The sequence below is a fragment of the Oncorhynchus masou genome, chromosome 30 (assembly GCF_036934945.1).
Source record: "Oncorhynchus masou masou isolate Uvic2021 chromosome 30, UVic_Omas_1.1, whole genome shotgun sequence".
Classification (NCBI taxonomy): Eukaryota; Metazoa; Chordata; class Actinopteri; order Salmoniformes; family Salmonidae; genus Oncorhynchus; species Oncorhynchus masou.
Window position 1 is genome coordinate 47,096,389 of NC_088241.1, and position 15,452 is coordinate 47,111,840.

General features: G+C 38.1%; 1 protein-coding gene across 4 annotated transcripts in view; it reads left to right on the forward strand.

Annotated features, from left to right (window-relative positions):
• Positions 1 to 15,452, forward strand: part of frrs1b (ferric-chelate reductase 1b) — a 30,863-nt gene that overhangs the window by 211 nt on the left and 15,200 nt on the right. For 2 of the 4 annotated variants that reach the window (XM_064949166.1, XM_064949169.1), the window contains exon 1: positions 11,042 to 11,158. In XM_064949166.1, coding sequence (XP_064805238.1) covers positions 11,129 to 11,158 — 30 coding nt within the window. In that variant the 5' untranslated portion in view covers positions 11,042 to 11,128. Of the gene's footprint in view, positions 1 to 50; positions 111 to 11,041; positions 11,421 to 15,452 lie in introns of those variants that run through there. The other 2 variants (XM_064949168.1, XM_064949167.1) reach the window with 2 other exon arrangements.

Here is a 15,452-nt window from a genome sequence, read left to right on the forward strand (position 1 = left end):
ATACATGTCGCTTTTATTGCTGTTCACACACGTTCATGATTTTTATTCAGATCCCCATTAGCTGTTCAAGAAACAGGAGAAATTCTTCCTGGGGACCACATTCATCAAAAGTAAGTTAAATAATAGTTGATTTCTTACTAAAAACAACACCAAAACTGTTTGCATGTATTGAAATATAGATTTCTATTTATATATTCAGCCCTGGTAGAAGAAACGACACATTGTAACTATGAACGATTTTACACGTTACAATAGTTGCAACATAATAGTAACATGTTTCTTTGCGAGAGGTGAATCACCTTGTTTTTCCGTGTGCTCACTGCCAGTGTTGCCAACTCATTTTCAGGGGAGGTTGCTGGAGGCAGGTTGATTTGTTGCTAAACGACGTTGTGATGTCATTGCGTGATAACGTAAAACGGTGTCATTACGTAGAATACACATTAAACGTTACTCAAATTGACTACATTGATATCAAAATATTGACCCCTGATACGAACCTTGGTAGAGGATCGTAGGTTCTAAATAGCTCATTATTAAATAATGATATAGTTAAATTTGAGGTTAAAGATTTGCTCTCACACTTTTGGGAAAGGGCTTGTGAAGAAAAATCTTGTTGCAAGAACTGGGAGCTCTTTAAATTTGAGGTGTCCAAATACCTTTGAAAACATGGTAGTAATCTTGCTAAGGCCAGAAGAGCTGAGGAGGAAAAGGTGATCATTAAGATAACTTCCCTTTCTCAGAGGTCCCCAGCTGACCTCTTGGGGGAGGAGAAGATGGAACTAATTGAGTTACAAAATAAACTGGATAATATATATAGATTAAAAGCTGAAGGAGCCTTTATTAGATCTAGGAAAAAATTGATTGAGGAGGGAGAACAGAATTCATCCTATTTCTTTAGACTTGAGAAATTTCACTCTAAAAATAGCACTATCCATAAGTTAAACATTGATGGTGTTATTACAGATGACCAAAAAATAATTGTTAAATACTGTAGCAATTTTTACAGAAAATTGTATAGCTCTACGTACTGTCAGGAATCCACAGATATGTTTTTTTTTAACTCACTGAATAATGTTCACTTTATCAGTGATATAGAATCTAAACAGTGTGATGAACCCATCAAAGTTGAAGAGATTATAGAGTCTATCAAACATCTAAAGAACAATAAATCACCAGGTGTTGATGGAATTACATCAGAATTTTACAAATTATTTTCTGAACAAGTAGCTCCCTTCCTATTTGAAGTATTTTTTAGAGAGTATTAAAAACAATGTTCTCCCTCCTACAATGAGTCAGGGGTTAATAACACTGATACCTAAGCCTAAAAAAGAAGTGCTGCTCATCGATAACTGGCGTCCAATTTGTCTTCTTAATAATGACTATAAGATATTAGCCTTACTACTTGCAAAAATAATTAAAGAAGTCCTGGATGCAATCATTGATGAAACACAGTCTGGCTTCATGAGGAACAGACATATTTCTAACAATGTCAGACTAGTATTAGACATACTTGACTACTCAGACCTAATAACTGAGGATAGCTTCATATTATTTTTTAGATTTTTATAAAGCATTTGACACAGTAGAGCATCAGTTCCTCTTCCACTCCCCTGAGAGTCTTGGCTTTGGGGATTTTTTCTGTAAAGCTATTAAGACTCTATGCAAATGGTAACAGCTCTATCAAATTGAAACATGGCACCTCACCTAGATTTGAGTTAAAGACAGGAATTAGGCAAGGTTGTCCTATCTCTCCGTACCTGTTTTTATTAATCACCCAACTTCTTGCAAATTCTTTAAATAATATTCCTGTAGAAGGTATTTCCATAGCTGGTAAAGAAATTATTATAAGCCAGCTGGCTGACAATGCTACAATTTATCTGAATGACGCTAACCAAATTCCCATATCGATCAATGTGATTACAATCCTTTTCCAAAGCGTCTGGTCTATATCTTAACATTAATAAATGTGAACTCATAGCTGTCAAAGATTGTGTGACACCTTCATATTATGGTATTCCAGTAAAAGAAGAACTTACATATTTAGGCATAACCATTACAAAAGATCAGAAGTCTAGAGGCTTACTAAATCTTAACCCTCTTATTTAAAAAAACAGAAGAAACTAAATCAATGGCTACAGAGGGACTTATCTTTAAAAGGTAGAGTCCTAATAACTAAGGCTGAAGGTATCTCTAGACTAACATATGGTGCTCTATCTTTATATCTTGACAGTAAAATAAGCAAGGAGATAGACCAGATGCTTTTCAACTTTCTTTGGAGAAACCGTACCCATTACATTAGGAAAACTGTTGTCATGAACACTTATGAGAATGGTGGACTGAATTTTCTAGACTTTACTACTTTAAATAATACTTTTAAGATCAATTGGATAAAACAATTCCTAAGAAGACCCACTTCTATCTGGAATTTTATTCCTCATCATGTCTTCTCTACTTTTGGTGGCCTTAACTTCATGTTGTTTTGAAACTTTCTGCTTTTCATCGGCAGGTTCTCTTGTCATGGTCCTTAATTTATAAACACAATTTTTCTCCACACAGATATTATATATGGAGTAATCGGGATATATTGTATAAAAATACCTCTTATATTGGTTCCGAAATAATATCCTATTGGTGAGCCAACTGGTAAATGCAGAGGGTCTTTTACTCAGTTATAAAGAATTCTTATCACTTTACAAGGTCCCTGTAACACCTAAAGATTGTGCAATTGTTTTAGATGCCATTCCCTCAGATGTTGCTATGTTATTCAGGAACATGTCAAGACCTGACCCTCAGAGCCTACCTTCTGTTGACCCTGTTGACTCATCAGTAGGAAAGATTTGTTTCTCTTTGGTCCATTCAACAACAAAGCGATACGATCCTTGCTTCAGCAGGATATTGTATCTATACCTTATGTCATGCCTTATTGGAATGGATTTATTGATAATATCTGTTGGAAAAAAGTTTGGAAGTTGCCACACACATACCTACTTGTTAACAACATTAAGGAAGTTTCCTTTAAAATTATTCATAAATATTATCCTGCCAACCACTATTTGAAGAAGTTTAAGGAAAACATCAACTCAAATTGCTCCTTTTGTAATGACCACCCAGAAACAGTTTTGCATCTTTTTTGGCATTGTAAGCATATAAGAAAACTGTGGCAAGACATCAGTAGGTTTATTTGTAAGTCGCTCTGGATAAGAGCGTCTGCTAAATGACTTAAATGTAAATGTAATGTATAATTGAACACATTTATGAAGATTTTACACTATTGTGGAGAGATGTACTGTTTGGATTCTTTACATACAATAGAAATAAGCTGAAACATTTTTATGTAATTAATTTTATTATTCTTTTGGCCAAATTTCATATACACCAATGTAAATTTACAAACAGAAAACCACATTTTCGTACCCTACAAAAATAAATTGAACTGTATTTTAAGACGGTTAAATGCTCTACTAACAAAAAAGCTGTTAGAATTGTAAGTATATGCATTTCCCTTAAGGTCCTTGTGCAATTGTAATGTGATATTGTACCCCCTAGCTCAATTGTCCATTGTTTGTAATCTATGTATGCTTGTGTTCCCTCATGTGCTTTATGTATTGATTTGTTGTTAATAAAAAATAATAACAAATTAAAATAAGTAAAAAAATACTCAAATTGACTGGCCATCTCGGCAAAAAAACATGATTTGACATTTGTTCAGGTACAGAGTCCAACTCTTTTCTGTACAATTTTGATTGAGACATGTTGATTTATGTTGTAAGTTCTGTTCACATTCGTGACCAACTATATTGGGTTTGGCTCGTTGAACCCATACTACTGCTGCTGCAGTCAGCCAACAATGATTTGCAATGTGCTGCAATTTTGTTTCCATAATGAATACAAATGCTTGGCAGCTAGGTAATATTTCAAAAAACATTTTTGGGGTTGGATTATTTATGCTAAGATGTTTGCAATCCCTCTAGCTTCGCTTACAAGCTTGACAATTTTGGATGATCCACACCCTTGGATGAAGACAGTGTGCAATATTCTAAATTGTCAGACAATGGTGGTGGAAAATGGTGCTTAATAAAGAAAGTAGCGTGAATTCGGAAAATAAGTGGGACACGTTTTGCATTTCTGTCTTCTGTACCCTCTTTTGACATCTATTCAACACATTAGCCCAACACATTGTCCTTTTCTGGAATACTCAAGATGTTACCTAATCTCTCACACACACACACAAATGTTTTTGACATCATATTCACAGGAGGCATGACACACCCATTTGTGTACACTGAGTCAAAAACATTTTCAGTTGGCATTTGATATACTGGGACACTATTATCATAATCCTATTTGTACCCCAATGATAATACAATTCACTCAAATAACAATACTACAAGAAAATTAACAGAATATAGTACAAGAACAAGAGCCTTGCCTAACCCTAATGTAAACTGGATCTCCTTGCTCTTTTGGAAAATTCTAGAAGACTGTACCACTTTAGCTTCTCCATGCTGTCCTACTTTATGGTTGACAAAGGGGGACAACACAAAAAAATACTAAATTACAAAATGTAAACATAATATTGGCAACTTTTTTGTATTTTGATGCACTAGTACATAGTATGCATATTTACATCACAATTTTGCACAGTAGCTTATTTATGACCTTTTATAACCTTAAAACCTAACAGAAAAAAACTGTCACTGATCATACTGTGTGCTTTGTGGAGTGAGCTTCCTGTTTGGAGCTTGCTCCGCCCCTCTCTAGGATGTCAAACCAATGAAATTATGTGATTTTGATAATGTGGTTTCTCTGCAATATTGTGGTTGCTCTGGTTTCTTAGCAACAATAGTTTCGATTTTTCTCCTCAGACTAGAGGTCGACCGAATATGATTTTTAAACGCTGATACCGATACCGATTATTGGAGGACTAAAAAAGCAGAAACCAATTAATCAACCGATTAATTTTTTAAAATTTGTAATAATGACAATTACAACAATTCTGAATGAACACTCATTTTAACTTAATATAATACATCAATAAAATACATTTAGCCTCAAGTAAATAATGAAACATGTTCAATTGGGTTTAAATAATGCAAAAACAAAGTGTTGGAGAAGAAAGTAAAAGTGCAATATGTGCTATGTAAGAAAGCTAACGTTTCCATTCCTTGCTCAGAACAATGAAAGCTGGTGGTTCCTTTTAACATGAGTCTTCAATATTCCCAGGTAAGACGTTTTAGGTTGTAGTTATTATAGGAATTATAGGACTATTTCCCTCTATACCATTTGTATTTCATTATCCTTTGACTATTGCATGTTCTTATAAGCACTTTATTATTGCCAGTGTAACAGTATAGCTTTCGTCCCTCTCCTCGCTCCTCCCTGGGCTCGAACCAGCAACACAATGACAACAGCCACCATCGAAGCAGCGTTAGCCATGCAGAGCAAGGGGAACAACTACTAGAAGGCTCAGAGCGAGTGATGTTTGAAACGCTATTAGCGCGCGCTAACTAGCTAGCCATTTCACTTCGGTTACACCAGCCTCATCTCCGGAGTTGAAAGGCTTGAAGTCATAAACAGTGCAATGCTTGAAGCACAACGAAGAGCTGTTGGCAAAACGCACAAAAGTGCTGTTTGAATGAATGTTTACACGCCTGCTTCTGCCTACCACTGCTCAGTCAGACACTTAGATACTTGTATGCTCAGTCAGAGTATATGCAACGCAGGACACGCTAGATAATATCTAGTAATAAGATCAACCATGTGTAGTTAACTAGTGATTATGATTGATTGTTTTTTATAAGATAAGTTTAATACTAGCTAGCAACTTACCTTGGCTTTCTGCATTCGCGTAACAGGCAGTCTCCTTGTGGAGTGCAGCGAGAGAGAGGCAGGTCGTTATTGCGTTACACTAGTTAACTGTTAGGTTGCAAGATTGGATCCCACGAGCTGACAAGGTGAAAATCTGTCATTCTGCCCCTGAACAAGGCAGTTAACCCACCGTTCCTAGGCCGTCATTGAAAATAATAATGTGTTCTTAACTGACTTGCCTAGTTAAATAAAGGTATTTTTAAAAATATAATAATAACATCTTTTTTTTTTAAATCGGCGCCCAAAAATACAAATTTCCGATTGTTATGAAAACTTGAAATCGGCCCTAATTACTCGGCCATTCCGATTAATCTGTTAACCTCTACCTCAAACCAAGAAAAATAACATGTCAGGATTAAGCTGTCCCAGTTTATATGAAGTCCCACTCTTTCCGAATTCACCCTACGCATATTTCTCCCGTTTTTTCTGCCTTCTCACCATTAAAGCTTGTGGATTTAAAGTATGCCTTTGTGGCCTGAATGCAGGATGCTTTATGTACAAGCAGGTCCATGAGGGATACGAGTGTATTACCCGGAATGCACACCAAGCATAGACCATAGCAAATATTGTGGATATACTGACAAGATACATATCTCTCCGCCCTAAAAATGTGAGTCGTTGTCCACAAAGTGGCGGCAGGCTGTAGCTCCCGCTCATCCTTTCTTTGGATTGGTGGAAACATATCGCTATTGTAATCATTTTTAAAATAATCAATGAGGATTGTTGACGTCAACCACCTGTATTCAATAGAGAGATGCTATGCTACGAGCCTCATGACATGAATATGCATTGCCATCTTGAGATATCAATTCAATTTAAGGGCTTTATTGGCATGGGAAACAATTTTACATTGTAAAAGCAAGTGAAATAGATAATAAACAAAAGTGAAATAAACAATAAAAAATGTACAGTAAACATTACACTTACAAAATAATAAAAACATTTCAAATGTCATATTATGTATATATACAGTGTCGTAATGACGTGCAAATAGTTAAAGTACAAAAGGGGGAAAAAATAAACAGGTTGTACTTACAATGGTGTTTGTTTCCACACTGGTTGCCCTTTTCTTGCGGCAACAGGTCACAAATCTTGCTGCTGTGATGGCACACTGTGGTATTTCACCCAATAGATATGGAAGTTTATCAAAATTGGATTTGTTTTCACATTTTTTGTAGGTATGTGTAATCTGAGGGAAATATGTGTCTCTAATATGGTCATACATTTGGCAGGAGGTTAGGAAGTGCAGCTCAGTTTCCACCTCATTTTGTGGGCAGTGTGCACATGGTCTGTCTTCTCTTGAGAGCCAGGTCTGCCTTCGGTGGCCTTTCTCAATTGCAAGGCTATGCTCCCCCGAGTCTGTACATTGTAAAGATTTCCTTAATTTTGAGTCAGTCACAGTGGCCAGGTATTCTGCCGCCGTGTACTCTCTGTTTTGGCCAAATAGCATTCTAGTTTGCACAGTTCTTTGTTAAATTCTTTACAATGTGTCAAGTAATTCTATTTTTTTCCCCCCATGATTTGGTTGGGTCTAAGTGTGTTGCTTTCCTGGGGCTCTGTGGGGTCTGTTTGTGTTTGTGAACAGAGCCCCAGGACCAGGTTCATCTCTCTGTAGGTGATGGCTTTGTTATGGAAGGTTTGGGAATTGCATCCTTTTAGGTGGTTGTAGAATTTAACGGGTCTTTTCTGGATTTTGATAGTTAGCAGGTACAGTCCTAATTCTGCTCTGCATGCATTATTTGGTGTTTTACGTTGTGCACGGAGGATATTTTTGCAGAATTCTGCATGCGGAGTCTCAATTTGGTGTTTGTCCCATGTCTCAAGTATTTTTTATCTCTCAGTATAGTCAAGATTACTTAATCATTAAAAAACGTATATTCAATCAAATAAACTCACAAAGCAAACAAGCCATTATTTTTTGGTTGTTGTCCAAATTCAAAACTCTTTGACCTCCATACAAAAACGCCTTGTTTGGTGAGCGAAACAACGAAAAAACACCACCATCTGGAGGGCGACAGATTTTCCTACAAGAGTTCGGCTTCTCTCTTTCACTTCCTCTCTGAAGATAGTATGCTTGATCGGCATTATCGTCTGCCTAGGCTAAGAGACAATTTATACTTCATATGAAATGTTGTCCTTGAAAGGTTGAGTATTGCTTTTTTAAAGCTGAAGGTATCTCCAGACTTACTTATGCAGCCAGTCCCTATATCATGACAACAAAATAGGTAAAGCGGTTGACCAGGTGCTTTTCAACAAAAATCGTACACATTATATTAGGAAAACTGTCGTTATGAACTCATATGAATATGGTGGTCTCATTTTTTTTTGATTTTGCTACTTTGAATAATACTTTTAAGATAAATTGGGCTATACATTTTTTAAAGAATCCAACTTCAACTTGGAATTTCATCCCTCATTTTATCTTCTCCCGTTTTGGTGGCCTCAATTTTATGTTACTTTGTAACTATAACATTGATAAGATTCCCGCAAAATTATCTGCTTTTCATAGACAAGTATTCATAGCGTGGTCGTTAATATATAAACATTCTTTTTCCCCGCATCGGTATTTCATTTGGAACAATAAGGACATTTTGTATAGAAACAAGTCTTTGTTTTTTAAAAACTAGTTATATAGTCATATCCTGCTGGTCAGTCAACTTTTTAATGCAGAAAGATTGTTACTGAATTATGATAAATTTTGATCTCGTTACAATATCCCTGTAACACCTAGAGAGTTCGCCATAGTCTTTGATGCTATTCCATCTGAAACGCTCATGTTATTTAGAGGTGTAGCCAGACCTCTCCTTCTTGACCTACCCTCGCTTAATCAAGTTGACTCTCCAATAGGGAAAATATGTTTCTCCTTGCTCCCTCAGAACAACAGATCTATACGTGCTTTATTTCAAAGGGACATTGTATCCATTCCTTATGTCACAAGTTACTGGAATACATTGGTCACTAATATCTGTTGGAAAAAAGTCTGGTTATTAAGACACAAATACTTGCTTGTTTTAACCAGGTCAAAGAGGTCTCTTTCAGAATGATCCATAAGTATTACCATGCAAATCATTACATGAAGAAACTCAAAAAAGACTAACATTGATTGTACTTTTTGTGTTGAGCATCCAGAAACAGTTTCACATTTATTTTGGCATTGTCTACATGTAAAACAATTATGGAAAGATATTCACAGTTTTATAATTGTTAATATTCTTGTTGACTTTTGTTTGAAATGGGAGAATGTGCTGCTCGGTTTCCTTAACCATAATAAAGAAAAACTATTTTACCTCATAAATCGAATTGTGCTAATGGAAAAATGTCATATTCATAAATGTAAACTCTTCCATGTTTCTATAAGGAATTTGAGCAGTACATTAAAACCATTCTACACGGCTCAAAAAAATAAAGGGAACACTAAAATAACACATCCTGGATCTGAATGAATGAAATATTCTTATTAAATACGTTTTTCTTTACATAGTTGAATGTGCTGACAACAAAATCACACAAAAATTATCAATGGAAATCAAATTTATCAACCCATGGAGGCCTGGATTTGGAGTCACACTCAAAATTAAAGTTGAAAACCACACTACAGGCTGATCCAACTTTGATGTAATGTCCTTAAAACAAGTCAAGATGAGGCTCAGTAGTGTGTGTGGCCTCCACGTGCCTGTATGACCTCCCTACAACGCCTGGGCATGCTCCTGATGAGGTGGCGGATGGTCTCCTGAGGGATCTCCTCCCAGACCTGGACTAAAGCATCCGCCAACTCCTGGACAATCTGCGGTGCAACGTGGCGTTGGTGGATGGAGCGAGACATGATGTCCCAGATGTGCTCAATTGGATTCAGGTCTGGGGAACGGGCGGACCAGTCCATAGCATCAATGCCTTCCTCTTACAGGAATTGCTGACACACTCCAGCCACATGAGGTCTAACATTGTCTTGCATTAGGAGGAACCCAGGGCCAACCGCACCAGCATATGGTCTCACAAGGGTTCTGAGGATCTCATCTCGGTACCTAATGGCAGTCAGGCTACCTCTGGCGAGCACATGGAGGGCTGTGCGGCCCCCCACCATGACTGACCCACCGCCAAACTGGTCATGCTGGAGGATGTTGCAGGCAGCAGAACGTTCTCCACAGCATCTCCAGACTCTGTCACATGTGCTCAGTGGGAACCTGCTTTTATCTGTGAAGAGCACAGGGCAAATTCCAAACGTCCTGCACGGTGTTGGGCTGTAAGCACAACCCCCACCTGCTGGGTTGTTGCCCTCCTACAGCCTCCTCCACATCTCCTGATGTACTGGCCTGTCTCCCGGTAGCGCCTCCATGCTCTGGACATTACGCTGACGGCAAACCTTCTTGCCACAGCTCACATTGATGTTCCATCCCGGATGAGCTGCACTACCTGAGCCACTTGTGTGGGTTGTAGACTCTGTCTCATGCTACCACTAGAGTGAAAGCACCACCGCCATTCAAAAGTGACCAAAACATCGGCCAGGAAGCATAGGAACTGAGAAGTGGTCTGTGGTTATCACCTGCAGAACCACTCCTTTATTGGGGGTGTCTTGCTAATTGCCTAAAATTTCCACCTGTTGTCTATTCCATTTGCACAACAGCATGTGACATTCATTGTCAATCAGTGTTGCTTCCTAAGTGGACAGTTTGATTTCACAGAAGTATGATTGACTTGGAGTTACATTGTGTTGTTTAAGTGTTCCTTTTATTTTTTTGAGCAGTGTATATTCATCTAATACGAAAGTTGTTAAAACAATCAATATGTGTGTTTCTTTTAAGGTCTTTGTATAATCTGTAATTTGTTGTACCTCCTATCATATGTTATCATTGTCTATTTATGTACTTATTGTATGTATACACATTTTTCTACATTGGTAATAAAAATAAAAATAAACAATAATTAAACATTTTAAATATTTTTATTTATTAATTATTTAATTACAAATTAAAAAACTTCATATGACGTGGTCGGATACGCCGTATGGATGGTGTGACGCAATCGCGGAGCATCGAGGCACGCCAGGCCAAATTGAGCTCTTTACTTCATCGCTATGTGTCTCTCAAATGTTGTAACAATGCGGAGGGCGCCATATTGACGTGATTGGTTGACGGTAGGTGAGGGCGGGGGGTCCTGTATAAGCACAAACTCACTTCCTTAACAACTTCCTTCCCAACAGCTCTGCACTGCTCAGCGAATCTGACGTGCGAGCACAAGTTAGCCAGACAGACTACTATACTTCATGATCAGAATACAAAACCAGAATGAACTGGTAAGAGACAGTCTTACTTAGGTTGTGCCTGTTGTTCATATGGTTATCTGCCCTCTCATTGGCTTGAATGGTCCTACCTGATCTCGCCTGCCGTCATTCATTGATCACAAGCGGTCACTCGGCTCTCTTGTCAATATAATAGATACTCTTTGCCTTTACATCTCCTCAACCAATCAACACTCACTGAGTAAGGACAGCCCCATTTTTCGTTGGCTATTTGCCGACGGACTTGAATTTGGTTTCACGAGTTGATTGAGACAAGGTAAGGTATGCTCAATTACATTTTTTATTTTAAAGAGTGAAATAGATAAACATTTTTACTGTCCTGCAATAGGTAATATAGCCTACCGTTCTTCACACAAAATCGTATATAAGAGAGCATTGCGAATTGTTTTGGTTTCTTTAGTTTACAGAACACACTCAAGAAGAAAATATTTGTTTTGACAGTGGTGTGTGTGCAGGTAAGCACAGTAGGTAATTATGACCCATCCTCCACATTCAGATTTTACCCAAAGGAATCATTGTTTGGGCTGTCAATGACAGCATATTTAGAATACAATGGATTCACTGATTAACAATTATGTTAAATAATGAGATTTTCTGAAGAAATATTCAATGCCAAATGTAACTTTGTTAGAATTAGGCCTATTATTGGCAGTGAGTTAAATGTATACATGTAAAAAGAAGGTTCAATAACTAAGGCAAAATCGGTCCCATTCCTACATATTGTAGGCTACTGCTCTACGCATTATGTATTTGTCTAACAATTTATATTTATGTTTGAATAAATTGTTACATGTACCCTACTGGGACCTGTAGGCTATAACTATAAAAACAGTAAACTCGTGTTTCAAGCAGCCACTACAGTTGGTCATGAGACTACTCGTTTTTGTAACAACCATAGTTCAGTTATTCTTTATCTACAGCAGACTGATAGAACCAACTAACTGTAAATGGGAAGTCGATTAACATTTCTCTTCCCATCGTCTTAAGAAAACACCATAAGATATTACTGTTGTGAGTGTGAGCAGTATTTTTGGGGGTTTTGTCTTAAAATAATAATAAAAAGTTAAATGGTAAGCTAGACGCTAAATACCTTTAACGCACAATATAATATCTTGCGCAGGAAGTTTTGTTAAGAGCTCCGATGCTTGTTCTGAACAATACAACGGATCGCTTGCGTTCTGGTTTTGGGAACGTATCTTTCATATAATTGAAAAATAATAATACATTAAAAAAAGGTTAAATTACTACACACCTTATTTTGGGTTAGTGTTCCCACATGGCAATATCTCCAGCGCCCGTTTACGAAAGACAAACCACCGGAAGACACGCGAACACCTGTGTTAATTAGCTACAGTACCTTCAGAAAGTATTCACACTTGAAAAAAAAATGTGTGTATATATATATATATATATATATATATATATCTTGATTACATAAGTAGTAAGGGGAATCAATTCATGTCAGAATCTCCTTTGGCAGCGATTACATCTGTGTTTTTCAGAGTAAGTGTCTTAATAAGAGCTTTCCACACCTGGCTTGTGCACCACTTGCCCATCATTCTTTAAACAATTCTGCAAACTCTGTCAAATTGGTTGTTGGTCATTGCTAGACAACCATTTTCAGGTCTTGCCATAGATTTTCACTCAGATTTATTTCAAAACTATAACTTGTCCACATTCGCTGTCTTCTTGGTAAGAAACTCCAGTTCAGATTTGGCCTTGTGTTTTTATGTTATTGTCCTGCTGAAGGTGACTTCATCTCACAGTGTCTTGTGGAAAGCAGACTGAACCAGCTTTTTCTTTGGGATTTTGCCTCTGTAGTCCTTAATGATTACAAGCATACCCATAACAGGATGCAGCCACCACTATGCTTGATAAAATGGAGAGTTGTTCTCAGTAATGTGTTGTCTTGGATTTGCCCCAAGCATAACACTTTTTATTCAAGAAAAAAAAAATTGTTTGCAACATTTTTTGCAGTTTTTTTTATTGCCTTGTTGCAAACAGGATGCTTGTTTTGGAATATTTCTATTATGTTCAGGCTTCCTCCTTTTCACTCTGTCTATTCATTTAGTATTGTGGAGTAACTACAATGTTATTGATCCATCCTCAGTTTTCTCGTACCACAGCCATTAAACTCTGTAACTGTTTTAAAGTCACCATTGGCCTCATGGTGAAATCCCTGAGCGGTTTCCTTCTTCTCCCGGGCAACTGCGTTAGGAAGGACGCCTGTATTTCTGTAGTGATACACTTGGTAGTGATAGTAGACCCACTCTAATTCGCTTACTGCCCCAAATGATCCACAGATTACGTAATTTCAATCACACTCTACACTGCCCTTTCCCACCTGGACAAAAGGAACACAAATAGTGCCCACAAAGCTCAGCACTAAGCTAAGGACCCTGGGACTAAACACCTCCCTCTGCAACTGGATCCTGGACCTCCTGACAGACTGCCCCCAGGTGGTAAGGGTAGGCATCAACACATCTGCTCTGCTGATCCTCAACACGGGACCCCTCAGGGGTGTGTGCTTAGTCCACTCCGGTACTCCCTGTTCACTGACGACTGCATGGCCAGGCACGACTGCAACAGCCTATAGGGAGGTCAGAGACCTGGCAGTGTGGTGCCAGGACAACGACCTCTCCCTCAATGTGAGCAAGACAAAGGAGATAATCGTGGAATACAGGAAAAGGCTCCCATTAACATCGATGGGGCTGTAGTGAAGCGGGTCGAGAGATTCAAGTTCCTTGGTGTCCACATCACCAACAAACTATTGCGGTCCAGACACACCAAGACAGTCGTGAAGAGGTCATGACAACAGCTTTTCCCCCTAAGGAAACTGAAAAGATTTGGCATGGGTCCCTAGATCCTCAAAGTTCTACAGCTGCACCATCAAGAGCATCCTGGCCGGTTGCATCACAGCCTGGTATGGCAACTGCTCGGCATCCATCCGTAAGGCACTACAGAGGGTAGTGCATTGCACCCAGGACTTCACTGGGGCCAAGGTTCCTGCCATCCAGGACCTGTATACTAGGCAGTGTCAGAGGAAGGCCCAAAACATTGCCAGACTCCAGTCACCCAAGTCATAGACTGTTCTCTCTGCTACCGCATGGCAGTCGGTACTGGAGTGCCATGTCTAGGTCCAAAAGGCTCATTATCAGCTTCTACCCCCAGGCCATAAGACTGCTGAACAATTCATCAAACCCCCCCCCCCCCCCTTTGTTTTTACATTGCTGCTACTCGCTGTTATTATCTATGCATAGTCACTTTACCCCTACCTTCAAATTACCTCCACTAACCTGTACCACCACATATTGACTCGGTACCGGTACCTCCTGTATATAGCCTCGTTATTGTTATTTTGTTGTTACTTTTAATAAAAAATGTACTTTAGTTTATTTAGTAAATATTTTCTAAAACTCTTTCTTGAACTGCATCTTTGGTTAAGGGTTTGTAATTAAGCATTTCACAGTAAGGTTTACACCTGTTGTATTTGGCGCATCTGACATAAAATGTTATTTGACTAGGTGTATTGATACACCATCCAAAGTGTAAATAATAACTTCAACATTCTCAAATGGATGTTCCATTTATGCTTTTCTTTGTGGGGTACAGACATGAGGTAGTCATTCAAACATCATGTTAAGCACTATTATTTCACACAGAGTGAGTCCATGCAACTTAGTATTGTGACATTTTTACTCCTGAACTCATTTATGCTTGCCATAACAATGGGGTTGAATACTTATTGACTCAAGACATTTCAGCTCGTCATTTTGTATTCATTTATACACATTTCTAAAAACATAGTTCCACTTTGACATTATGGGGTATTGCGTGTAGGCCAGCAATGACAAAATCTCAATTGAATCCATTTTCAATTCAGGCTGTAACACAACAAAATGTGGAAAAAGTCAAGGGGTGAGAATACTTTCTGAAGGTATTCACACCGTAATGGAAGGTCACCAGAAGCATATTGTAAATGGATAAATACTGTTGGCTGCAACTGTGATAAAGCCTGTTAGAACAGTGTATATTTTGCATTTGTGAAATTATTTTGATGTAATATGAAAGTAAAGGGCTGTATGTTTCGAGAACCATATTGCAATTGAGAATCAATTCAAGTTTAGAAAGGGTTTTTGGGTGCCAGAGCCAGTCTACCTCTGAAACTAACACATACGGTCATTGGACTTTAAGGAGTAAGAGTAGGCTCCTCGAGAGAACATTCTTGGGCAAGTCATGAGAATACTCCTTATTGTTATCTGTGACAACCAGCTCAGTTTTTCTTTAT